At 55.2% G+C, this 25348-nt stretch overlaps 11 protein-coding genes across 11 annotated transcripts; 4 read left to right on the top strand and 7 right to left on the bottom strand.

Annotated features, from left to right (window-relative positions):
* Positions 1-332: 332 nt before the first annotated feature.
* HMPREF1541_08115 (uncharacterized protein) lies at positions 333-4502 on the top strand (the record flags this gene model as incomplete). Its single annotated transcript, XM_008722435.1, has 2 exons — positions 333-2208; positions 2257-4502. 2 exons carry the CDS (start codon positions 333-335, stop codon positions 4500-4502), a joined length of 4122 nt encoding a protein of 1373 aa, XP_008720657.1.
* Positions 4503-5247: 745 nt separating this feature from the next.
* On the top strand, positions 5248-6060 carry HMPREF1541_08114 (uncharacterized protein; the record flags this gene model as incomplete). Its single annotated transcript, XM_008722434.1, has 1 exon — positions 5248-6060. One exon carries the CDS (start codon positions 5248-5250, stop codon positions 6058-6060), a length of 813 nt encoding a protein of 270 aa, XP_008720656.1.
* Positions 6061-6201: 141 nt separating this feature from the next.
* HMPREF1541_08113 (uncharacterized protein) lies at positions 6202-6894 on the bottom strand (the record flags this gene model as incomplete). The annotated part of the gene is made up of 1 exon (XM_008722433.1): positions 6202-6894. One exon carries the CDS (start codon positions 6892-6894, stop codon positions 6202-6204), a length of 693 nt encoding a protein of 230 aa, XP_008720655.1.
* Positions 6895-7234: 340 nt separating this feature from the next.
* On the bottom strand, positions 7235-10820 carry HMPREF1541_08112 (uncharacterized protein; the record flags this gene model as incomplete). Its single annotated transcript, XM_008722432.1, has 2 exons — positions 7235-9987; positions 10160-10820. The coding sequence occupies 2 exons, from the start codon at positions 10818-10820 to the stop codon at positions 7235-7237; spliced, it is 3414 nt and encodes a 1137-aa protein (XP_008720654.1).
* A 1711-nt stretch (positions 10821-12531) lies between these two features.
* HMPREF1541_08111 (uncharacterized protein) lies at positions 12532-13481 on the top strand (the record flags this gene model as incomplete). The annotated part of the gene is made up of 4 exons (XM_008722431.1): positions 12532-12688; positions 12749-12910; positions 12976-13195; positions 13253-13481. 4 exons carry the CDS (start codon positions 12532-12534, stop codon positions 13479-13481), a joined length of 768 nt encoding a protein of 255 aa, XP_008720653.1.
* A 118-nt stretch (positions 13482-13599) lies between these two features.
* On the bottom strand, positions 13600-14775 carry HMPREF1541_08110 (uncharacterized protein; the record flags this gene model as incomplete). The annotated part of the gene is made up of 1 exon (XM_008722430.1): positions 13600-14775. One exon carries the CDS (start codon positions 14773-14775, stop codon positions 13600-13602), a length of 1176 nt encoding a protein of 391 aa, XP_008720652.1.
* Positions 14776-15324: 549 nt separating this feature from the next.
* On the bottom strand, positions 15325-16419 carry HMPREF1541_08109 (uncharacterized protein; the record flags this gene model as incomplete). Its single annotated transcript, XM_008722429.1, has 1 exon — positions 15325-16419. The coding sequence occupies one exon, from the start codon at positions 16417-16419 to the stop codon at positions 15325-15327; it is 1095 nt and encodes a 364-aa protein (XP_008720651.1).
* A 2102-nt stretch (positions 16420-18521) lies between these two features.
* Positions 18522-19479, bottom strand: HMPREF1541_08108 (S-formylglutathione hydrolase; the record flags this gene model as incomplete). The annotated part of the gene is made up of 3 exons (XM_008722428.1): positions 18522-18710; positions 18760-19178; positions 19224-19479. The coding sequence occupies 3 exons, from the start codon at positions 19477-19479 to the stop codon at positions 18522-18524; spliced, it is 864 nt and encodes a 287-aa protein (XP_008720650.1).
* Positions 19480-19823: 344 nt separating this feature from the next.
* HMPREF1541_08107 (uncharacterized protein) lies at positions 19824-21059 on the bottom strand (the record flags this gene model as incomplete). Its single annotated transcript, XM_008722427.1, has 2 exons — positions 19824-20475; positions 20524-21059. The coding sequence occupies 2 exons, from the start codon at positions 21057-21059 to the stop codon at positions 19824-19826; spliced, it is 1188 nt and encodes a 395-aa protein (XP_008720649.1).
* Positions 21060-21689: 630 nt separating this feature from the next.
* HMPREF1541_08106 (uncharacterized protein) lies at positions 21690-22436 on the top strand (the record flags this gene model as incomplete). Its single annotated transcript, XM_008722426.1, has 1 exon — positions 21690-22436. One exon carries the CDS (start codon positions 21690-21692, stop codon positions 22434-22436), a length of 747 nt encoding a protein of 248 aa, XP_008720648.1.
* Positions 22437-23564: 1128 nt separating this feature from the next.
* HMPREF1541_08105 (uncharacterized protein) lies at positions 23565-24935 on the bottom strand (the record flags this gene model as incomplete). Its single annotated transcript, XM_008722425.1, has 1 exon — positions 23565-24935. The coding sequence occupies one exon, from the start codon at positions 24933-24935 to the stop codon at positions 23565-23567; it is 1371 nt and encodes a 456-aa protein (XP_008720647.1).
* Positions 24936-25348: the final 413 nt, after the last annotated feature.

Below are 25348 nucleotides of genomic sequence, written 5' to 3'. Positions count from 1 at the left end.
CCGCGTCGTGAACGGAGAGTAGCTGCACCTAAAACTTGGCCCGCAGGCGCGAGAGAAAAGTGGACCGATTCATGAGCTTGGCGCCAAGTCTTTCTATCGACGGGGCTCTGTCAAGGAGCACCGCGACCACGACCGACTTCCATCAACAATAGAGCATCTTCGACCGTCATCGACTCCCGCTATCTATCTTCGGGGCAAGTATGGACTCCGCTTGCGCTTGCCATGTTTAGAGAGGACAATCATCACCATTCTCCCTTCCGCATCTTGAACGAGCCCATCCTTCACGCAGACTAGCTTGAGTTCTATGCGACTGCATATCGGGGCCTGCCAACATGCAGTGCTACTCCGAGCTCGTTCCGCCATCGGGAATAACTCACTCTCTGGCAGCTCCCTTCGTCTCTGCGGGCGCCAACAACCTCATTGTTGCTCGGACCTCGTTACTTCAGATTTTTGAGGTCAGATCCCCAGACCAGGGCCACGACTCCAAACTTGTTCTCGTAGCCGAGCATCGTCTGTCCGGTACTGTCACGGCCCTGGGGCGAGTTCATGTCGAGGATTTGAGAAGCGGTGGTGATGCCGTCTTGATCGCGTTTCGTGATGCCAAGTTGAGCCTGGTCGAGTGGGACCCCACACAGCATAGCATCTCTACCATCTCAATACATTACTACGAGAACCACGCGTTGCAAGCCGCTCCCTGGATGCCCGATCTTCAGTACTGTGTCAGCCATTTGACCATCGATCCCAACAGTAGATGTGCCGCCTTCAACTTCGGCGTGGGCAGTCTCGCCATAATCCCTTTCCATCAAGCTGGTGATGATTTGGCCATGGATGATGATCTCGATGACATGGATGGTATTGTCGAAGAGCGAACGCGATCCAAGCACGTGAACGGACTCGAGGATGGACATGCCACGCCTTACTTTCCCTCATTCGTTCTTCCAATGACTGCCCTCGACCCAGGTCTGTTACATCCAGTGGATCTCACCTTCCTCCACGAGTACCGCGATCCGACAATCGGCATACTGTACTCGACAGCTGCTCGCTCCAACAATCTCGCAGTAGAAAGACGGGATGTCACCATCTATTCGGTCTACGCTCTGGACATCGAACAGAGGGCCTCTACCACCCTCCAGTCCGTCAAGAATCTGCCTAACGACATACACTCGGTATTTTCTCTTCCACTGCCTGTGAGTGGAAGTCTTCTGGTTGGAGGAAATGAAATCATCCACATCGACCAAGGTGGCAAAGCTACAGGCCTCTCAGTCAACGAATTCGCCCGTGAAAGCTCATCGTTCCCCATGACAGATCAGTCTAGTCTTCGGCTGCGACTCGAAGGCTCCCAGGTTGCGCAACTTGATCGTTTGAACGGAGACGTCCTCCTCATCACGAAATCCGGGCAGCTCTTTGTTCTCTCTTTCAGGCTTGACGGCAGATCAGTCTCCGGTATGTCGTTACGCCAAGTGGACAATACCAAGCTCTGCGATGCAGTCCAGAGCATGCCGAGCTGTGCCTCTACGCTCTCCTCGGGACAGATCTTCATTGGAAGTGAAGCAGCTGATGCTGTGCTCCTCGGCGCGAGGCGTGGTACGCAGCTAAAACGCCAGATGTCAAGATCGCACGCAGATGTAAATGGGGACGGCTTCGAAAACGGAGAAGATGACGATGACGATATGGAAGATGACGATGATCTTTTCGCAGGCGATCGTGCCGCATCTGCCAACCTATCTCAAGCTAGTGGTACCAACCTCCACCTTCACGATACACTGCCTTGTATTGCCCCGTTGCACGATATAGCATTTGGCCGGGCCACAAAGCGAAAACGTGACGACTTGGGACGAGATGATTCCAGTGCCCTGGCAGATGGATTGGAGCTAGCTGCGAGCTACGGTCATGGGCGCGCCGGTGGTATCGCCTTCTTCACTCACGATCTCAATCCTGAAGTCCGCAAGCGTCTCAGGCATGGGTCCGCCCAAGGAGTTTGGCCTTGTTGCGCCAACCCTGGCGTATCGGAGCGACTTATTGTCTCGGAGAGAAGTGATGAGGAACAAACCACCTCATCCTTATGGGAGCTCAGTGGGGGTGACTTGCAGAAAGTGCATGGAACCGAATTTGAGCCCACGTCGGGGGAGCCCATTGCGGTTGGTGTGTTTACTTCCACAAGTCGTACCATTTTCGTCACCGGCAGTGAGATCCGTGTTTATAATGCTGGTACGTAACCCCCCTCACCAACTTGTTCATTGATTGACTTCTTTCCAGGATTCGGCATATCGCAGATCGTGCCCATTGTCGATGAAGACGAAGGTCAGCTTTCGAGGGCTGTCAAGGCAAGCTTTGCAGAGCCGTACATGACCCTGCTGAAGGATGATCACTCTGTTACCATCCTAAAGGCGGACAAGAACGGTGAACTCGAAGAGCTGGAGCTACCCCAGTCGCTTTCCGCGGTCTCTAGTGATGGTTTCAGTGCAGCCTCACTCTATGTTGACACCACAGACTTCTTCCAATCGGGCAGATTTCACAACTCACCTAGCGAACCGAGAATTTTACTCTCGTTGTTATCAACAGGTGGCGCCCTGTCAGTCATTCCTATGTCCAACATGGATGTGCAGGTCTTCCATGTGGAAGGAGTCGGCTTCTTGCCGACGCTTCTGGCGCCGGATGTACAGTTGCCGAAGCACTGGCGAAACAGCGACGACCTTGCAGATGCAATGATTGCAGACCTGGGCAATGACGTGGAACAGCGGCCTTACCTGCTCATTCGAAACTTGACTGGCGATGTCATTCTCTATGAACCCTTTGCGGTGCCCGGCGTTGTCGGATCGTTCAAGTTGAAAAAGGTGGCTACTCGAAATGCCGACTACAACAATGATTCTACTGTTGAAGAAGATGGAGAAGCCACACCAGAAATGGCCGCGGCAACGACATTTACCACAGCTTCTGGCCATCACGCAATGCTTCTCCCCGGCAGCCATGCACTAGTGATAGTCAAAGCGGCTGCGACTGCGCCGCAGATCTATCCAATTGGACCTAAATCTGCTCGCTCTCTATGCAGTTTAGACGGGTCTCAACATGCGGATTTGGCTTTCGTCGACTCTGAGGGACACCTGTGCCTGGCTTCCGTCCCACCCGATCTGCTACTTGGACAGTCGCCGTGGGTCATTCATCGAAAACCGCTGGGTCACGACATCACTTCCATCGCCTACTTCGAGGACACATGTTCATACGTAATTGCGTCGCAAAGAGCTGCTCCGTTCCATCTTCCTCGCGACGATGAATTCCACCCGGAATGGGCCAACGAAAAGACCGACTTCTTGCCGACAACTAGTGAGTCCACCCTCCAGCTGATATCGTCGTACACCCATAATGTCATCTCCCACTACACTTTCGACGCTTCAGAAAGGGTGCTTGATGTCAAGACCATGTCTCTTGAGACTTCAGAGATTACCCACCGACAACAGCCGTTGGTGGTAGTTGGTACGGGTACGGCAAAGGGCGAGAGGATCGTGACGAGAGGCCACATTTACCTATTCTCCGTTGCTGAGGTAGTGCCACGGCCGGGCGTCCCGGAATCGGATCTGAAGCTCAAGTTACTCAGCACCGAAGACGTGCGCGGCGCAGTGACTACGCTCGCACCCATTGGCAGCCAAGGCTTCGTACTTGCGGCGCAAGGCCAGAAATGCATGGTTCGCGGTCTACGCGAGGACATGTCCATCCTGCCAGTCGCGTTCCTGGACATGCACTTCTACACTTCGGTCTCTAAGTCTCTGCCAGGCACCGGCCTGTGTATTCTGGGAGACGCTTTCTCTGGTCTCTGGCTCATAGGCTACAGCGAAGAGCCTTACAAGATGCAACTTTTGAGCCAGGACATGGACCGTCCCTCTGTCCTTGCCGCCGACTTTCTGCCTTCAGAAAACAGCCAGGAGCTGTACATAATAGCCGCCGACGGAAATGGCGAGCTTCGCATTCTACAGTATGACCCCGAGAACCCAAAGGCGGAGAGGGGCAAAAAGCTGCTCCTTCGCAGTACGTTTAACACCGGCGACGCACCAACAACGATGCGCCTTGTTCCTCGCACTCTGACCTCGTACGAGGCGGCTGTCACAGCTCCACCCACAGTCGCCAGCCCAGGATCTGGGCGTGCCACGCCGGCGGCCACGTCCGCGGCAATCCCCAAATACCAGCTCCTCATCACCCACGCGTCCGGGGCTATCTCACTAATAACCACGGTTGACGACGCCTCGTATCGGCGATTAAGCACGTTGCAGAATATACTGACTTCGCAGATGGAGCACCCCTGCGGCCTGAACCCCAGAGCATTCCGGGACATTGAAACGGACGGTATGGGCGGTCGCGGTATGATTGACGGCGACGTGGCGCGACGGTGGCTAGAGTTAAGTAGTCAGCACAAGGCAAGTGTGGCGGACAAGTCAGGCGCGAGAGCGGTGTGGGACATTAGGGCCGATCTGGAAGCGGTTTTGGGCGGCGGCATGGACTTTATGGCCTAGGACCAGGACTGCGAGACCAGGAAGTTGAAGGAGAGGCTCCAATACTGTGGTGTGCTACGAGGCTGGCAGTGCCTCACCACCTTCAGACAACGACTGTGCGAGGCTTTAGGCGGCACGAAGGCATTGGAAGCTATTACTGGCAGGCTTGCGAACGCGCGGCTCATCAGAGAATGATACAGAACACCTGCTGACTCAAAACTACATAGCATGGCTCCAGTTGCTCAGGTGGGACTGGTGTGGCCCCTATTGATATTCTGCGCCGTTCTTATAGGCCACTTTCGCCGCAATCATCCTAGCTGAGCTCTGAGTGACAACCACGCCCTTCACATCCTGCAGTCTTCAGTTTGGTATTCGACAAACATTGCCTGAAGTTAGACACCGCTGCCTAACTCGCAGCTGACCTTGATTACGAATAATCTTTACAGTAAAGCGAATACGCTGAACACTTACGCCGCTTACGCTGGGATATCAGCCTTGAAGTCTACTTGGACGTCTACTCTCATAAATACATATACACCCCTGTCAGTGCTTCGCGTTCACCAGAATGTCAGGTTCATTAGCACTCTCGCACGCAGGCCGCGGACCGAACGTCTGCACCAAGCTTCGTCACATCTCTACAGCTCTCCTCCACAGCCCCACCAACCAGCACTCTCGAGCCAGTAGCCACCACTCCATAACGAAGCGAAAAACCAACCCACGCAGCACCATCAAAACAGTATCGCTTAGGGCCCAAGCCTACACTACAATGTCCACGCAAAAACAGCAACAGCAACAGCAGCAGCAGCAGCAGTCAGACCTCCCCGGCCTCGCCGCCCGCCTGAAGTCGCTGCACCAGCGCGGCACGCCCCTGCTGCTCACGAACGTGCACGACGCGGGCACGGCGCAGCTGATCGCGCGCAACCCGCGCACGACGGCCCTCGCGACCGCCAGCTGGGCCATGGCGGCGACGCAGGGTGTCGGGGACAACGACCTCACGCTCGCGGGCAACCTGGCGGGCATCGCCAACGTGGCCGCGGGCCTGCGCAACAGCGGGCGCGCGGCCGAGGTGCCGCTGTCGGCGGACCTGCAGGATGGGTATGCTGACCCGGCGGAGACGGTGAGGGCGGCGGTGAAGTTGGGGGTGGTGGGGGCGAATATTGAGGATGTGGATAACAGTGTGTCGCCGCCGAGGTTGCGGGGCGTGGAGGAGCAGGTGGCGAGGCTGAGGGAGGTGATGCGCGGGGCGAGGGAGGCTGGTGTGGACGGGTTTGTGCTTAATGCGAGGACGGACGTGTTTGGGTATGGTGGGACGGTCGAGGATGTGATTGAGAGGGGGAAGAAGTGGTTGGAGGCCGGGGCGACGAGTGTTTTTGTGTGGGGAGTGGGGAAGAAGTCCATCACCAAGGAGGAGGTCGAGTTGATGGTCAAGGAGCTGGGCATGGTGAGTGTGCAGCCAGGGGACATTGGCGTGAAGGGGGCCAGAGAGGCCGGCGCGTGTCGTATCAGTGTTGGGCCTATGCTCTACCGAAAGAGTCTGGAGCACGTCGAACAGGAGACGCTGAAGTTGATGGACGCATAGGAGCTTGTATTGAGTACCGATCACGCCTTGCGCATGGGTTGATTACGTCTGTCAGATCTATGAGTCTGTTTATATGCACCACACAGACCATGGCGGCTATGTCAAGACTTATGGCCGACTCTCAACTCTTACGCTCCTCCCTCACTCTTTCTTCGGCTCTCTGACCAGGATATACTCTTCATAGCCCACACCCCCCGGCATAGCCAACTGCTCCTTGACGACCCAGCCCATCTTCCGATAAAACTCGACCACGATATTGTTAGTCTCGACAAACGCCACCACCCCCTTCGCATCCGCCACCCTCCCCAGCTCCTCCACCAACAGCCGGCCCGCTCCCTTGCCCTTGGCCTCCTGCACCGTCGCCAGCAACTCCATGTTATAGTGCGGCGTCCCCGCCATCATCTTGCCGTGCATCTCCGCCAAGAAGCCCGTCATGCCCCGGTACAGCTCGAGATCCGTGTCCTCGCACGAGCGCAGCAGCGACCACGTCCCCGCTGCGAGATTCCCGTTTGGATCCAGCTGCGCACTCGTTGCCGACTCAAGCTCGAGTCGCGGAGGACGGTGCGGATAGTCCGGGAAGAAACGCCACTGCCCCAGTGCTATGACACTGTCGTCGTTGCCGGACGGTTCCGTCGTCACGACCATGAGCGTGGCTTCCGGGTCTGCGAGGGCGGTCGTGTACAGACTCCGCCACCAGGCGCGCATGGCGGCCGTGTCGGGGAACGTACGCCGCATATATGGCGAAACGGGGTGGAACGAGCGCGTGAAGATGGTGGAGAGCTGGTCCAGGTCGCTGGTGGTGGCGGGTCGGACCTTGAGGCTGTTGGTCGCCATCGTCGATACGAGCGAGGTCTATGTTGGTGAGGTCGACTCGGAGCCCAACGCAAGCCTCTTGTCATGCTGGTGGGACATGTTGATCAACATACGTAAGGTGATATGGCCGGACCCAAGTACTGGAGCTTCTTTGGGTGCCTTAGCCAAGCGGTAGGCCTGGCACTTACAGGCAGTGGATGCAACGCTCGTGGCTTGGTATGAAGGATGCTCGGACATTCGCGGACTCTGTCAAAGTCCGGCCCCCTGAGAACAGAGAAGTGACTTCGGACTTATATTTGTTTCCACCATGTACACTTTGCATTCTATCAACGTCGCCCTGTCTATTCTGCGTCCATGTCGATCAATCCCCTGCAATGCAACGAGTCATCCAACGAGACGGCACCGAACACCTGCGAATACCAAAGCCTCCAGATCTCACGCCCGCTTCCGTGGTGCTGTCCTTGTCTTTCCTCTCACCCCGGAGGGCACTTCCTTGCCCGCCTTCTTCATCGTCTTTCCAGCTCCCCCTTCCTTCTCCTTTTCCTTCTCCTTCTCCAGCCTCCTTCTCCTCCTCCTCCTCCTCCTCCTCCTGCCACCGCTCCACTTCTCTTGAATTCCTCTCCTCGTCTTCTCTGAGCTCAGGCCAGTGCCCTATGACAATCTCATCAGCAAGCCGCTTTAGCCTTTCCTCGTATTGTGTATGAGCATTTTTTTCATCATTGGGATGCAAAGCACCTGTCATCCAGATATCCTCGAACTCCGCTCGCCTCGTCGCCGGCAGTGATCGCTGCGAGTGCCGCGCGACAGCTCTGTCGCTGTAGATGTTATCGAAGCTGTTGCTTTGCTGGACGAGTGGCTTGCTACGCAGCTGAGCGGTCAGCCAGGTCTTGTTCTTGGCCACTTGAGCGCTGCTTCTCATGCGAGCAATTTCCAGCTGGGTTCTGTTCCTCTCCGCTTGAGACTCAGTCACCGGGGCGCACTCCTGGTAGTCGTCGTCCATCACCTGAAGCTCGTCGTCATCGCGTGCCCAAGATACATCTCCTTCCTCGGCGCTGACCGGACTCATGCTCCCATTTTCGTCGGCAGGTGGGCCATTCTCGCTGGGGTCCATTGAGGCCTGTCCTCTAGAATACCGTGCTTGCTGAACGATTCGCGCAGAGGACGGACGCCGCGACTGGCTCTGATGAGGAGCCGCGCCGGCATGAGGTGAGGTGTGCTTGCCACGCGTGCCAGCATCTCGATCAATCGGGCCCATGTCGTTGAGAACGTCGAGCATCTGATCATAACCTGTTCCGGCCTTCTGTTGAACGGGACCCATGTCATTGAGGATGTCGAGCATCTGATCGTAAGCTGGACGATGTTCCGGATATCGGGAAGCATTACCAATCTCGCCATTGCCCAAATTTGTGCCTGTGGCGCCTGCGCCAGCTGCGCCTACACCAGGCGGTGGGCCGGGATCAGACTCGGAACTGTTCGAAATGTGGCGAGAGTGAGCGCTGCTGCTAGACGAAGAACTGCTGATAGGCTCCGACCGAGGACCGCCATAGGAGGGACCAGACGCCGGTTTGTTGATCACATCCTTGATCAGGCCGTCGACGGCAGCTTCAATCGCATCAGCTTCTCTATGTCCCCGGATGGTCAACTCACCAGTATTGACAAGGTGGAAAATAGCCGCCGGGACACTATAGTCGCACTCCCTCGCCAACACGCGCGCGATCCTACCTTTGTCTTTGACTATGGGGTCATCCCGGTCTCGATTATACCGCGTCACCATGTAGCTCTGAACCTGCCGGATTCTGGCATCCACCTCCTGACGCGTCATGCCGAAGTCATTGACCATCTTTAGATGAGTGTGGCGCTGCAACATGTTGCAATCAACAAAGTGCCGTACTGCAGCTTGCACATTCCACTTCTTGCGTCGCAGTATTCGGACGATGAGTTGCTCACTGCAGCCACTGATCTCGCTCTCGCCCGCCCACCAGAGACTGTTGATTTCGTTGTGGAGCTCACGGATGCGCATCAGTGCTTCAGCAACGGACAGGCCTGGTTCGACTTCTTCTCCTGCTGCTGGTTGTGTTTCCTCTCCCGCTCTCTGTTCGTCCTGGAGTCCTTCTTCAGGGTGGAAAGTGACTCCCATGGTCTTGATCGCCTGGTCGACTCGGAGAACTCCAGCCGCTTCCTTGGACACAAAGTACAAGCACTCGCGGAACGTCCGATCTTGCCGCTTGCCGTCGAACCGTTCCTGCCACTTTCGCATGGCGGCAGTGGCTTGCCGTCGACCGGTGGCATCGCGCGCCCAGCCGAACTGCATCCTAGATCTGGGTTTGTATAGCCAGCACATAACGCGCTCCGCAACATCCACGTCGAGCTTTTCGCACTCCAGAATGTGGGTGAGCAGATTCATCGGTTTGGTGGACGCGAAAGCCCTGGTCCTGGTGCGAAGATCGCGCAGCCTGCGCCTCAGGTCCGTGTCTGGTTCATCCTGCGAGACCCATGACCGAGCTCTCTTCTGCCTGGCTGGTTTCACGTCGCGGAACACTCCCTCAGCGAGCTCTTGCAGTAGACTGTTCGCGGGCGGGTGCCTTTCTTCCCGCGCACTCTCATAGATCTGCGCATCCCGCTCAAACTGCGCCCAATCATCGCCGGGCGGGCGTAGGCGAGGCTCGTCTGGATTGCCCATCCGATGTCCGAGAAACATTTCGGCGAAGAGCTGCATGTGGCTCTCGTCCTGATGGTCGAATCGCAAGCCGGCATCGCGCTTATGCTGCAAGCCCACATCATTCATGCTTCCATTGTCGAAATGGACGGCACTCGGCTCTTGCGCTCCTGTCTGTGACTTGCACCTCTTCATTTCGCCCCTGGCTCGTTTCAAAAGCTGTGCAGATCCCGGGCGACGCGTGATCTCTGGTCGCAAGCATTCGTAGACGAGGTGCCGCAACGCAAGAGAGTAATGAACGCAGGACGTGTCCTTGTTTGCCGTATCATCGAAGCGCATGAAGTGGTTGTTGAATTCATAGAACTGCTGCTCGTCGTCATAGTCTTCCTGGCGTCTAGTTATGCGGCCCCTCTCATCTCGAAAGTCTTTTGGGAATTCGAGACGTCCTCTTAGAGTCACTGTAGTAAAGAAAGTCAGTATGTGTTCGCAGAGTCGAAGCGCTGAGCCAAGGGTCACATAGCTGGTCTCGAGATGGTTTCGGCTACAAAACCGAAAGCATGAATCATGGGCGCTTGTTAACACGTAGACATCGTCTTTTGGGGCACTCTGTGAGGGTGGTAGACAACTCACTCATATGCCACATAATCTTCCCGATACTCCAAACATTGGTACGCTCATCGAAATCGGGGGGAGTCGCGCCGTCCCAATTGTACACCTTTCGATCCCAAAGTCTGCCGTATTGAAGTTGTTCAGGAGGGATCCAACAAGAAGTGCCTACTCCCCACCAGAGGCGAGGGTTGGATGGGTCTGCAGTCCGAGGCTGACTCATACCAAAGTCCCCCAGCTCAGTCGGATGATATGGTGTCTTGACCTGCCTTCTGGTGCGGTTGCGGTCGGCTTCGATGAAGCAGTTACCTGGTTTGAAGTCCTCGTGTAGAATGAAGACATCTTCGCTTCGCTCAAAGTTCGGAGGTGCCTGTCCTTTCTTAGGGACCGGGTTCCACGTCACTGGACATTCTCGCATTATACAAGCGGCGTTTGCGAGATCCACCAAGACTGACCAGAGATACAGCTCCGGGAGGTGCGTGTTGAAAGCGCGGTATCGGCTCACCACGGTTTCAAGGCTACCGTGAGGTGCGTATCGCAAGTATAGGCGCCCACGATCGTTGGCAGTGCCAGCGGAGAGATCAGACAGGTTCGGGTAGAACTTGTAGCCTCGCAATTGGGTGATGTTGCGCTCACTTCGTTTCATGGCAGACAGATGAGCACTGATGATCGCTTCTCGAGGCATTCCGACGGTGTAGAAGTCGATGGCTTTGTCGCTCCCCAATACCCGTTCTTTTACAACGATTGAGTCTCGAACGTCTCCTACATCGTCCAACTTTTCCCAAAGTGCCACTATGGCTTGACCTGGAGCACTGAGTTAACTTATATTCAAGGAACTTTCGAGCGAAACAGAATGTAACCAATCTAGGCTGAGCTCGCAGCTCATGTTTCTGAAACTCGAAAGTAGTTTTAGACAGGATTGCTCAACGGCGCTGGAACATTCACGGCTCTTGGCAGCGCACTTCGGGAGTAGACAAGCCAAGGTGCTCTGATGTGACACTTACTAGTCAATAAGTCAGTAAAGTACATCGACGAAAGATGAGGGAAATGGCAGAGTGGTCAGGGGCATTCAGATGAAGGCTTGCTGGATTTGGACGGGGGTGACTGACCCTCCTTTCCCCAAAGGCCACCGCGGAACCCATGTGTGGCTTTCCTCTTCTTGAAAGTCAGGCTTGGTAGTCAGGAACGTGTACCAAGGCTTATCCGACCACTGAGCTATCAAGGCAGCGACGTACTTCCAAGCAACATTGGTGATCTTGGTTAGGTTGGTTTTATGGTCGACAGCAAAAGCTGTAGGGTCGAAGGGGAGCGGCCCTACTGGATCGGTAACGAGATTGCTGCGAGTCTTAACCATTGTCAATGTGGTAGGTGTTTCCAGGGGTGAAGCGAAGCGCGGTGGAATCCTGTAGTCCAGTGGCTGTCGAGTTCTGACTTGATCCAGAGGCTAAAGAGGTGCCTCAAAAGTGTGGGAGCTCAGCCATGGCAGGGCATATTGGTTACCTGTAGGGTCAGCAAGCCCAAGAGCAAAGAAAGCCACGCCGTTTCCGGCATCCTTTCACAAATGAAACAATGAATGATAAATCTCTGCCGTGTTGCACCGCCTCTGTTGTAGAGTATTGCCGTGTCAATGAAGCTGCAGACGACCTCTGACATACGCCGGACGGCACTACGTCTGGGACTAGTCTGTCGGTATAGATGCAACCACGTTGATGCTCGAGGAGAGAACGAAGTTGGCCCGTGCGGTGCCGGTGCTGAGCCACAGCGTCGCTCGGAGACACTCGATGTAGCTGGACTTGCTGTGCATTGTTTCGACCAAACACTAGACTGTGAAGACAGTCGAACGTGGAAATTAGAAAGGATTTTTGACCTAGAGATGCGACGTGAGGGAATTCCTCTCTTGACGCGTTCGCCGAGCCTGCTCGCACTGACCGGCAGCAGAAATTACTCTCGGTTATATCCGGCCCTTGAGCACGGCTCCTGCAGATCTGAACGTGCACACAAGATCTAACTGATACATCTAACTTACTTTTGCAGTCTGCCTATGTCGCCAGCTACGTGCAATATCATCGAGGAATCCCAAGTCGTCAGGCAAATGCCAAGGCTTTTACTGCCTGAGATACTATCTTGGCAGTTGCCTCGTTCAGGCAGGCACGAGGCTACATGAAGCCACTTCTCCGTGTAGGTGCACTGAGTGAGACAGAAGGGCAGTGACTGCCTCTTCGTAACATGGAGATGTAGATCTCTCCTGCTTTGCCGTGGTCACGCCCTTCCAGATCTCCGCGCCGCACTCTGCCACTACTACGGGAGGCTCAAGGATCTGCGGCTGTTGTATGCAGCAAGTTCCAAGCACTCCAGCTCGAAGCTGATACAACATCCCACTAACGGCGGCTGTCATTATGTGGACCTTCCAATGCATCGGAATCTTTGTGCTCCTCGTCGTCCTCACGCCAGCTAATTGCGTCCCTTTCGGAGCTGTCGACGATCACGATCCTCAGCTGGTCCACGACCACACCAATAACCTCCATCGCCGCCAGTGCACCAAAGATGCGACTGGTCAGTGGGTCTGAGACGAGTGGCTTCCCTCGCTGAAGCAGTTGTTCGACCGAATCCGAGACACCGGTAACAGAGGTTATGGCGATGCAGACCATCACGTTTCTTTCTGGACCAATCTGGGCGAGGACACCAAAACTTCAGGAAAGCTCATGATGGCTTGGTTTAAGAGTCGTGGCGAAGGTGGCAAGATTGCGTGGTTGCACAGATGTGTGGACAACAGCTGTAGGTGCCTTGGACTTGGTTTGTAGCGAAGACATCCCGTCAAGCTAACTTTACAGGGTTTTGAGCGCAGGAGGGATACGTCCGGACCCTGACACAGCAGGGTCGAGAGCCGCTGCATTGGAATGAATGGGACATTGCGCCTCATCTGGTGTTGGTCCGGTGTATTTACCAGGCGCTGGCTTTGGCGGCGGTCAATCCAGATGTCTATCTCTTCACCAGGAGCGACCAGGATGGCTGGCCGCTGGACTCGCTCTGGGAACAGTATGAGTTTTGGGCACTCACCAGGTAACTGTCATCCTTGAAATGCTTCCATCATCTACTGGCGCATCCTAACGTCGGCAGGAATCCTAATGTACAGCGCGTGTGGCAAGTCGATCCTCGCAACCCAGAGTCAGTTGAGGGCCTGGAACCAGAGGAGATGTGCCAGTTCAACGACAGACATGTTATATGGGAGCGAGGTAAGGATGCTGAACTCCCCATGAAGATGACGTGTCCTGTCTTCTACCCTGGCGAAGGCGAGCCGTGGGAAAGCTGGACGGCCACGGGCGTTATGGTGGCAGCTGGTCCCTGAAGATCGAGAACATCGAAGGGTACCTCGTTCTGAGAGGATGATAACATTATCTCAGGCAGTTGAAAAATGGTGTCGCGTCTCGAGAGTGATCTCAGATACGATCAGCATCTCATTATGGCTATGAGTCTGCAGCTTTGGGTTTGGGCTTCTCAACCTCAACCGAATACTTGTTAACAGCCTCAAACCAAAGAATCAAGCTTCCGATTGTGAATCCCGCACTCGCCCACAGTAACGTCAAGTCGCTCTGATATTCACACCAACTGGGATTGCAGTAGCCGAACGCCGCTGACAAGGTCCATCCCACGGATCCAATCAAATTCCACAATCCGATGTGCCAGCCGAGAACATGCGGAGCCGGCTTCCACCAATGCTGCTGGGTTTCGAGCATGTACATGACAGAGGAGATGACAAACAGCACGCCTCCAACCAGGTATGTAAGCCAGTATACGCCCCAAAGCACACCCTGGCTGAGAGTGTCGTACACGCCCGGCAAAGACATGATGCCTGTGATATAAAAGATTGTCGCACCTATAGCCAGCGTCGCATTTGCCACAAAGCCCACCTCGTGAATATAATGGGTCCTGAGTTCCTGCCAGGAAGGGCACCACGTCCACTTCCGAGCTTCCTGCTGCGGACTCTTGGGCACTTTCTTTCCCTGTTTCTTCATCCTTCGCCATTGATGGTGATGCTCACATGCGTCAGGATCTGCTCGCAAGAGCAAGCCTTGGACGGCCCACCCGAAACAGCCCGTCCGATTTTCATTTACGGCCTCGAACATCAGCAACACCGCGCCGATCTGGAAAAGAGTTGCACCGACGAAAGAGGCGACGCCTCCTGCGGTAGCGGCTTCGTGCGGGAAGGCGGTCGAGGGGTACGCCAACGGCAGCCAGTAGAACAGCGCGCAGAGAATGAAGATGATGGAGCCGACGCTGAAGAGTACGCCGACCCACCAGGACACATCCCAGTACGGTGCGGTCGTGAACATGCGACCGATGCCCTTGATGCATACGTGCAACTTCGAGGGCGCAAGTGGGTGATCTGGCGGGACGACAATGACATGGCGACCCTTGCGGTTGTCGCGCGAACGCCATTGGTACTGAACTTGGCTTTCGGGGCCCGTGGCCGCCTTGTCGCCTCTCTCTTCGGTATCGACCTTGTTGCGAAAGCGGGCGTGGGTAGGATTGAAGAACGGAAATGCGCCGGTGACGTGGGCGGCGTCTAGCTGCACGTTGTTGTTGTTTTCGATTCGTTGGCGACGGATGCGCGGGAAGCGTTTGCTGCGTGGTCCAGACATGGCTGCCAGCTGACTCTGAGCTCGCAGGAGTGAGCTTTGGTAACGTACGGACTGGCAATCGATGAACGCGGCGAACTGTCAAGCATGGGCAAAAACAAGGATGATGATCAGTTGAGACTTGGTGAGAAAGTGTAAAATGCAAAGCTGGAACGACACAGTACAGAAGTCTTGGCGTTGCCTCGCGCGCCTCCTGGGTCGAACGCTGATTGGCTGTTCTCATTTCGCCGAAGGGACCTGAGTAAGCGGTCTACTTCCCCTTCAGAGAGAGAGGGTTGGCCGTCTTCTTCGTATCAACACTTGGGGTCAGGCATTTGACAGATAGCATAGTACCGCTGCTTCTTCAGCTGTTGTTGCTATTACATCCCATCTTGCAGTCCTGAGAAAATGCTCGGTGCCTTTCGTCGAGGTCAGCAGAATGACATAGTGCCTGCCGCTGCTCACGAGGTCACCCCTCCCCCCCCCCTCTTGAGAACACTAACAGTCCCATCACGGTACTATAATACCTGGGCCTCCTTCCGTTATTTCAAAAGGCGTCGTCCATTCGTGCTGTCAAGCTGTCCCGTTCTGGCTCTCCTGTTGCTGGCGCACCGAATCCAAGAACCCCTCAACCCCATACCGAACCATCTCCTCAAACCCCTTGAACTTGATGCCAAACATCTCCTCGGTCCTCCTCGCATCAATCGGACACTTGAACGTCGTCGTGGCGCCCTTGCAAGGCAGTATCCCCTTTTCGACCGCCTCCGGAAACCACTTGCGCACCAGATCCTTCGCATCGTCGTACTGCACATCCGCCTCATGGTCCCAGTTGACGGCGAAGTTCTGGTGGCCGTCCAGACCCTCCACGTCCAGCGCCGCGACGTGCACGTCCACCACGTCGTTCAGGTGGCACGTGATGCCGGGGAAGACGAAGGGCTGCTGCATGTCGAGCAGCGGCGCCAGGATGCAGACGTTGGCGCTGACGAGGTATTCCTGGGGGTCGGTGGCCAGTTCCATGGGCCCGAAGGTCAGCGAGGGCATGATCTGGATGATCTGAAAATGCGGGTTGTCCTCGGCGATGAAGCGCTCGACGCGCTCGCGCGCCAGCTGCTTCGATACGTTGTACGCATCGGATGGGTTGGCGAAGGGCCCTAGCTCGGAGCGCCGCGGCGGCTTGCTGTCGGCCGTCGTTGGCGTGGCGGGAAGCTTGGCTCGAATCTCCTCGAGCGTCGGGTCGTCCCAGAGGGCGGGAAGGATCGCGCCGGCGCTCGAGGTGAGGATGACGCGCTTGATCGTGGGCTGCGTCTGTGCGGCGCGCAGGATGGCGAGCGTCATGTCGACGTTGGGGCGGATCCAGTTCTCATGCACGACTTCTGGGTTGGAGCAGTCGAGCCAGGGCTTGATGATCTGGGCGGCGACGTGGATGACATAGTCCACCCCGGTGATCGCTTCTGCAAAGGCCCTGTCTGCGAAGAAGTCGGGGACAACCATCAGTTCAAGGCCGGACAGGTGTGGCTGGATTGATTTGGCGCTCTTGATGCGTTCGGCCTTCTCCTGAGAGCGGACCACTGCACGGACGTTATAGCCTCGCTTGAGGGCCTCGACGACTATAGGGAAGCCGATATGGCCACTGCCACCAGTCACAAGCACTGTTCCTTTTGTGGCCATGCTGAACTTGACTGTGCGTTACTGTCCTGTAAGCTCTCATGGACAGCGCAATCGTCAGCTTTATACGACCAATGATGCCAAGCAGGGCAGCGGTACGAAGCACTAGTTCTGTATGCGCTAAGCCTCGCATATTGGCGCCGTACGATAGCGCTCTTCGCTTTTCTGTGGATAGTGGACCATTGGAGCAACAGGCCGGGCCACTTCGTTCGCTAGTGCCGCTTTCCGTTACTGTTGCGATCAAGCAACGCGGTTACAGTGACGTCCGTAGGAACGATCCATGCCGGCACGCCTGAAAGTAGCCTTACATAGACGACTCGCCGTGCCAAGACTTTTACTGCCTGTCCTCTTGCGCATTCAGACATGACATTGGCCGCCGCGTGTGTTAGCTGGCTTGTCCCGAACGTCATTGTCACACAGTCAGACTTCCATGATGTGTTTGTAGAGCGCCTACGAAGCGGTACTTGTCAGTCGGCAGCGGGGTTTCGAAGCACTGTCGAGCAACACACCATGTTGAGCACTTATATTCTTTTGTGAATACTGATATTGAGAACGCCTTGTTTGAATAGAGTACCCAAGAAGGCCTCGCTTAATGAATGCCCGGAACACTTGCTGGATTCGGACTGCGTCAGCCGATGAATGCACCTGCTCACAACCTTTCGTGTAGGCTAGAGACACCCTTGAGACCACGACGATGGCGGGTGGGAGCTGACTCGGTATCATTAGGATTGTTCAGGTCCCCACTGATGGAACTTATCATCGCTGGGGAGGTGACTGACCTCCCCAGTGCCTCATGAATGCCGTGTTAGCTTCTCCTTCCTCTCTGTTGTACCTCTTGAGCAGATCGATAGCAGGAGCAGAATGATATCTGAATCGGGCTGGAGAAGCATCCGTAGCCGGCTGGATGATAGCTCGAAAAGGCATCTCCTCGTCCTGAGCTGTTCTTGGCCGGATCGGAAGGGCGATCGTGTGCGTTGTCGCCTGGTCCGCTTGACCTTCTGCCTTCCTACACTGCACGAGAATCCTTCGAGCTTTCGGAACGTCATGCGCGAGTCTCTGTCTCATCCACGCTACCTCGGCTTGTCGCTTCCGCAACCTCCAGCCAGTCAATTCCGCGCTCATGCCTTCCAACCTCTCAAGAATCTCTCGCTCTTTCGCATTGGCAAATGCAAGGTAGTGCCGAATTGGCTTGGGTTGGCCCATCGACTCGAGATCAGGACACGAATCGGGGTCGGGATGTCCAGCGCAGTGGAGACATAACAGAATAGTCGAGTTGTGGAGAATATCTTCGAGCTCGTGAGTACTTTGGGGCATTCGTGGGATTGGCCGCAGGGGCGGACTGTCAGGGACAGAGACCGCGACGAGGTCGGCTAGGGTCGGATACAGGTCGATCTCCATGACAGGTTGCCGAGATGGCGGAGTAGTATCAGACATATTGCTACTGCTGGGTCTATGTTGATCTCTGCTCGGACGAGCGATGGGTATTGGTGGAGGCATATTGTTACTGATGCGTCTATATCGATCCCTGCTCGATCCAGTAATGGACGTTGATGGACGCTTGTCGAGAGACGTACGCGGCTGTACGATAACAACGCGAGTAAGGAAGCCGCGATGGTAGTGTCAGAGGAAGTCTCGATCACGGCGTAGAATCGCCAGTCACAGCCAGCCACGGCTGTGTCTTGGTGTCGTGAAAGCAGAGGTGAAGGTGAAGCTCGCTTTTGACAAGGCCATTGCCTCGTGGTTGTGTGATGGCAGCTTGATAGGTGACAGTCGGTTGTTGTCTCTGTGCTGACGTTCCGCAAAGGCCGCTGCATTTCTAGCCTCGAATTTGCGTCACTGGCAGAAATCAACAACCACCGACAAGTGCTGCTGGGAATGTTCAGTAAGGGGACAAACAAGGTGCAGCCACTTTTTCTTAGTAGTACGGGTCACGAGTGGCTGATTAGATTAGTCAAGCAGGGCACGGAGGGGACAAACGCGAATATGCAGTAGAACGTTGAGCTTGGGAGCAGTGAAAATGGGTCTATTTCACAGCTTCGTGCGCCGGGAGTCGCTTCTACGTATGTCAGCCAAGTCTTGCGGATCTTCTCGAACGGCAGAACGAACTAAGCGAACAGGTACTTCGCGGCGTGGTCTACATGGTCATCAGCGAAGGAAGCCATAGTAAAGTAGCTGTGGTCGTAGTCGGGCTGAAACCTGACATTGACACCCTTCTCCTGACCGATCTCCTTTGCTGCAGCCACGAAGTTCTCTGGTAGTAGCTGGCTTTGCTTGTAGAAGTTGTCGCCGGTGCCCTGCTTCAATTAGCCACATCGACCGTGTAGGAACATGGGTTTCACTGACCACGTCAATCAATATGTCAAGTGGTCCACCTTTCCACTGCTTGAGCAGCTCGGTCGAGTCGTGCTCGGCGCCTTTGGACTGCCAGTCTTGCTCGCCAAAATAGCCCTTGAAGGCCTTTTCTCCCCATGGTGCCTTCAACGGGTTGGCAATGGGTGCGAATGCGCTCACACTCTTGTATTTGCCAGGATTTTTCAGGTAAAGCGACAACGCGCCGTGGCCGCCCATGCTGTGCCCTGTTATACTGACCCTGCTCGAGTCGATCTCCTTGAAGTTTTCGAAGACTGCCTTAGGTAGCTCCTCGGTTACATATGAGTACATCTTGTAGTTCTTGGACCAAGGGTCGGCGGTCGCATCGACGTAGAAGCCTGCACCGGTGCCAAAATCGTAGCTGTCGTCCTCGCCCTGAATACCGATGCCGCCTGGGAGATGTCAGTCAATCCATAGTGCGGGCCCGCACGACTCACGGGGGCTGGTATCCGGGTACAGCACCGCGATGCCTCGCTTGCTTGCGCCATGCTGGAAGAAGCCCTTCTCGGAGCAATTGTCAGCCGTACAGGTCAAGCCTGACAGCCAGATAAGCAGTGGAACTTTTGAGGAGCTCGCTTGCGGAGGGAGGTAGAGGTTGAACTTCATTTCGCAGCCCGTGGTGGAGGCATTGTGAGCGAGCTTAAGTAGTTTGCCCCCAAAAGAGGCGATGGTTGCCGTGGTAGAGACCGACATGTTGAATCCGACGACAATGAGAAGACTAGAAATCAAGCGCACAGTACCGAAGACCGGAAAAAGGCTCTGTATATGAGGACTGAGAATTGCTATGACAGAGTCGACTGTGGTTGTTGAAATGCAGCGCCGAAGCGGAGACTGACGTGGGGGGACGCTCAAAAGATGCCCCGCATGCGGCAGCACCACACAACGACTCGGAGCGTCTTGGATGCTCCAAAATCTTTGCGCTGCGGCGCTCGGGATGCACAGAATAGGTTCCCTTTTCCATGGCGTATCACTTTGCCATTCCCTGCCCAGTGGGGCTACTTAGGTTGGCGAGGTGTGCCGGATGTATTTGCCGTTGTTTATCGATGGAATCCCTTCAGGCCCTCATATCCGGCCCTGACTAGGCTCCCGTCCCTGCAACGGTCCGCCGTCAGTTGCCAGAAGAACAATCCTGCCAGGCCTCTTGTTCGCACGTATTTGGCCTTCTCAGAGACGGATTGAGCGTTGTCGTAGGTAATGAACTGCCCGTCGCCTACTGCGAACACCGCAACGGCATCGCTGTCGTAGAATTCCTGCATACCCGGCCTCGGGAGATCCTTGACTAGGTACTCACTATCACCGCTTGTGCCGGAAAACTTCTCATTCAGCCAGTTGGCGCCATCGAAGACCCGACCATACAACGGTACGCCTAGGAGGATTTTGTTGGCCGGAAACCCCTGACTCTCGATGTATTCTACCGCCGCATTTCCACTTGCCCCACCGGCGCCAGCTGAGTATAATTTGGCCTGGTGTCCCGTTACAAATGTGTTGGCGAAGGTGGCACCGACAAAGTCATAAGCCATCAGGTTGAGGAGATCGATGACTTCCGCAATTTCGGCTAACGGAATGTATTGAAGGGCCCAATCACCGGTAGGTACAGCGGCACTGATGTGGAAGGGTCGTGGCATGGCTTGTCGCAACATCTGGAGGAGTGTTAGGAGCTGTTGACCCTGCTCGGTGGTTTGCGGATATCTGATCAACGTCAGCATGGGAAACTTGCTTGGAGAGGTTCTGACAAACTCCCAATCAATATCAATTCCATCAAGACCATATCCCTCTACGGCTGCCTGAATCGACGTGATAAAGAAGGCGAGCTTTGTTGGATCGGACGCCATTGCGGCGAAGGCCTCAGTTGCCATCGCTGTACCTCCGCCGACAGCCAAAGAAACCTTCAGATCCGGATGCGTGCCTTTCCTCTGCATCCATCTCCACAGGCCATCGGGGTTCGCAATCGAGATAGATCCGTCGTCAAGGACTTGGGCAAAGGCGTAGTTGACATGGCTCAAAGTGCCTACATCGAGACAAACATCTGCGATGTCTTCTTCCCAGTCAGGCCAATAGCCGCCGTTCAAGAACTCGGTATGGTTAGTCGATCGTGTCAAGTTGTGGGTTGGAATTGTGGGCTGTAGAGGTCGAGAGGGCGCGGTAGCGAGCGATACGTTCGTCGAGCCAGCAGCTGAGGCCTCTGATCGCGAGATTGGTGCGCCCATGGCGACTGTATTCAGAAGCGCGGCAAGGGCGAGCTGTGTAAGCATTTGAGATCTGGAGGGTGTCATGGTCGACTGAAAAAGGTCGGGATCAAGCTATGCGAACGGAAGCAGGCAGGAAGGATCGAGGGCAGATTTCCTCACAGTAACCCTCGCCATACAATTCATCTAGTTGGACAGACGGTGAGTGAGCAAGAGGCATGCGCAGATCCATCTATAGTCCTTGCAGTTTACTCAAGCTGTTGCCTGTGTTTATACCTTCTGCTACTGTCTGGTACAGCGTGGGCCCGCGACTGGGAAGGCCATACTTTGCTCATGATTATGGCGCGCGAACCAAGGTGGACTACGCACTAGAAGTCACGCATCACACCCCAGGGCAACCAAAAAGTTGATGCATCTTCGCGCCTGCTTCCTGAAACCAGAAAGACGGAGCGTGCTGGAAGGATGGAGAGATGGTTGCGAGTTTGCAGTGGTTTTGATTACGAGATTCACGGTCGCCGCCAGTCCAATTTAGGCGGCTGCTTTGTAATATACGGTATCAGATTTACATGGATGCCCCCCGCAGCTTCGACTTCGCTTCATCACCCACTGTTCACGATTTAGGCGCACTCTTTCGTTGATCTGGCCCATGTCGTAGTCTTCCACTGTATATCTGGATCACACCTGCGGTTCTGACCATAGCCAGACCCTACCACGATCATGACTGTGACCGCAGCGCAAGCCGCAACGGAGGCCGCGGTCAGCAGCTTGCTATCCCCCAAATTGCCAGACAAAGGCCCGTACGACTTCAACTTTGCGCCCTTCCTACGTGTCAACGGACTTGCTGCCCTCGCCTCAACTGTACCTGTTTGCGAGACCTATGCTTCAACAGGATCATGCCCTTTGGGTCGGAGATGTCCCAACCGCCATCCGACCCCTACACAGCCACCACAACATCATTATGGCCGCGCGAACGATAACTATGTCTGTAAGCATTGGCTCAAGGGTCTTTGCAAGAAAGGAGATGCGTGCGATTACCTACATGAATACAATCTGAGAAAGATGAGCGAGTGCCAATTCTTCAATCAGAATGGCTACTGTCAGAACGGTGATGAGTGCCTCTACGTGCATGTCAAGGAAGGCTCAAAGCTGCCCATGTGCGAAGAATACAGTAAAGGCTTCTGTGACAAGGGGCCAAGATGTGGCAAGAGGCATGTCAGGCGGAAGCTTTGCGAGTTCTACATGGCTGGATTTTGTCCTGAAGGTCCGGAATGCAAACACGGAGTACATCTCAAAACGAGCGGCAAGATCGGCGAATCTCAGGAAGAGCGACTGCGCAAAGAACGTGTTGCTGAGCTCGAGAGGAGAGAAGAAGACAGCAGGAAAGAATTTGGCTGGCGTGCGAAGAAGGGTCGGGGCGGAGGCGCCGGTCGATGGCGCGATAAGAGGGACAGGGACAGGCGATGAGCGCCTATATGGACAGTAACAATACTGAACATCATTTCAGTGTCGAGCACCTCAGTCAAGACCTGACCTGCTTGGATATGGCCTATCAGATGGAGTGAAAGGGTGTCGCGAACTAGCACGGATCATCCGCCTGACACGCTTCACCACGCTGTCCTCTGTGTTAACGATCAACTTTGCCTTGAACAGGACTGGAGAAGAGTCCCTCCATACCGCCGTCAAGCGTGCACACTCGGAAGCTGTGATAACTTCATTTCGCTTGCCAGAGCAGATCGAGAAGGTCACAATCGCCCCTCCCCACACAGACCCTGAATTCACGTGTCAGGGTCCCGATAGCAGCAAGAAACAAGACGACATGGCTGAAAAATTGGCCATACTTCCGAGCCTCGAGAGGCAGACTCTCTACGAAAAGGGCATGGAAAATCAGGCGAACCATGTCTATGAAGGCGATCACTGCTCCTCGAAGCACATCGCGGTTGCGGAATTGAAGGAGAACTTCATCGAAGTCAGCGAGAGTGCCTACCAGTCAACACCTGGCAGAGTGTCGTCTCTCCCACAACGGCAGACTGGCCTGTACTGAACGAAGCCATGGCGAAGCAAAGCACTTGTGGCAGACAAGCTACAGAACGGGGGCAAATCCGGTCTGTACACGGGGAAGGCACAGGACCGGTACTACAGGCATCTACCGCGACTGACTGTTTTGCTTCGAGCCGAGGGGTTCCATTCAGCATAGAGGAAAGCGTGCGCAACAGCGTGCGCAACACCGATGGACGATAGATAGACAGATCACACAGAGTAGCGCGAAAATCTGATCAGAGATGAAGGTGGAAAACTTTCGGATCTTTGATTCTCTCTTTGCCCCCCGACCGACGCGCTGTTCAGCTTTTGATCCTGCAATAAAAAACCACCTCATGAACTATAGCTAGAGAAACACACACACACACCTCCGTTGTTGTTATCATCGTCAACATCATCATCCGCATACACGACCTCAATTCCCCTATCCCAATCCCAATCTTACTTCCTTTCTCGTCAAACCCCTGATTCCGAGTATAATATTCCCCTCGTCATGAAGTTTCCTCCCTGCCCTTCCCATTCCACCCTCCTAGCTCTACCTCTCCTCAAACACTATCAACCAAGAAACGCCTCCGCCGGAATGGCGCCCTGGCCCATCAACTCGCCCAAATTCTCCCTGGCACGATCATAGTCCCAGCCATTGGCGACGAGACACTGCTCGGTCATCTGCATGTTGAGCCGGGTCTCGAAGCTGAAGCGCAGGCCCATCTGCTCCTTCTGCAGCGTGGCCTCATCTTTGCCCGGCTCCGGCAGGCCGAACATGCTGTCCGGTGGGAACTCCGGGTGGCCCTGCGTGGGGCGCGCCTGGTTGGCGAACGCGAAAGGTGGCGCGGGGCTGTTGGTGCGGTCGGGCGTGTTGCCGTTGAGTGCGCCGGGGCCCGCGGGGGCGTCGAGCGCCATGGTGTTGGCGGCGCCACCCTGGCCGCGGGTCACGGGTGCGCCGTTGAGCATTTTCAGTCGGCGCCACCAACGGACGAGTTTTTCCTTTTCGGCTGGGTTGGCGTCTATGGGGTTGTCTGTGATGATGAGGTGCTCGAGGTTGCGCATGCCATTGCGCCAGTACTTGAAGCTTCCGGCATCGGTGAGCTGGTTTTTCGAGAGATCGAGGTTCTTGATGTTGGGGAACGTCGAATTAAGCGCGATGATGTCGCCGACGGTGGTGAGTCCATTGTTGGATATCGAGATCGATATCACCATATCGCGACGCTTGGCCGCGGTTTCGAACACGTACTTCTCAGCGATGGTGAAGATTGCGGTGAAGACTTTCGAAGCGGAAGATGTATGTAGGCCTGCCGCGACAATGTCGGGGTCCGCTGAGAGGGCTTCGAGGGTGAGATATTGCTCGTTGGCATTGTAGCGCTTGCGGATGACGTTGGTGAGGATGCTTTCGAGCTGCGCTTTTGACGAGTCCGCAGGCGTGTTTGGGTTGCCGTTCATGGCCAAGTCGCCGCCGTTATTCGCACCGAAAGTTCGAGTGTTATTCTGGTGACCACCTCTAGGCCCGCTCGGTATTCTCTGGTCGTTAATGGGTCCAGATGGGGCTCTGTGGTCGCCGCGAGGGCCAGAAGGCGGGTTGAAGGCGCCATTGTGTGGCTGCTGCTGGTTTCGTGGAGCATTGGCTTCTTCAACGATGATGGTGCCGCCGGAGAAAGTGAAGCCATTCAGATGATCGAAGCGTGGCCGATCATTGGCGTTTATTTCGATAATGAGGACTGCGCTCCCTCTTCCCACGAACCTATGGCTAAGAAGAGGGCGTTGTGATCGCTTATTAAGCCATGTGAGTATGGCGCTGTGGCCTTCAGTTGGATTGTGGGCGAACTTCGAGGGACCCGAAGCCCAGCCCTTGACGGCGAGTGATACTGTGCCACTAGCTGGCGCTGCTGGCTGTTGTTGATTGGGATGGCTGACTCTGCTGCCGAACGACATGCCTGGCGGAGGTTTGAGTCAGCGCCGAGAAACCTCGAGATTTTGCGCTCGGGCTGTTTGCAGATTGTCGTTGTTTCAATGAATTTGTATGTGCGGCCTGCGCGTGAACGGCTATGTTGGTAAATGGGATTTGAGATCGATTTGGTGCCACTCGCGACGGGAAATAGAAAGAGTGTGGAGGTGGACAAAGAACACAAAGAAAGACACAAGAGGCCGAAGTCGAGTCAAGCAAGTCGAAGGTCGCAATCAGGCATCGCCCGCCAAGAACAGCTAAGTCACGTGATAGGTGGCGTGGATGCCTGATGCATGGGATGAGTGCCACCATGCGAGCTCGAATAGGTTTTGTGACTCGCATCGAAATTCTTTGTTTGTCTATCTAAGATCATTCGGCTTCAGATCTTGTCACACAATGG

Source organism: Cyphellophora europaea, assembly GCF_000365145.1.
Source record: "Cyphellophora europaea CBS 101466 unplaced genomic scaffold supercont1.8, whole genome shotgun sequence".
In the NCBI taxonomy this organism is placed as follows: Eukaryota; Fungi; Ascomycota; class Eurotiomycetes; order Chaetothyriales; family Cyphellophoraceae; genus Cyphellophora; species Cyphellophora europaea.
Note: the sequence above shows the minus strand (reverse complement) of the source record. Positions and strands in the feature narration are given on the sequence as shown.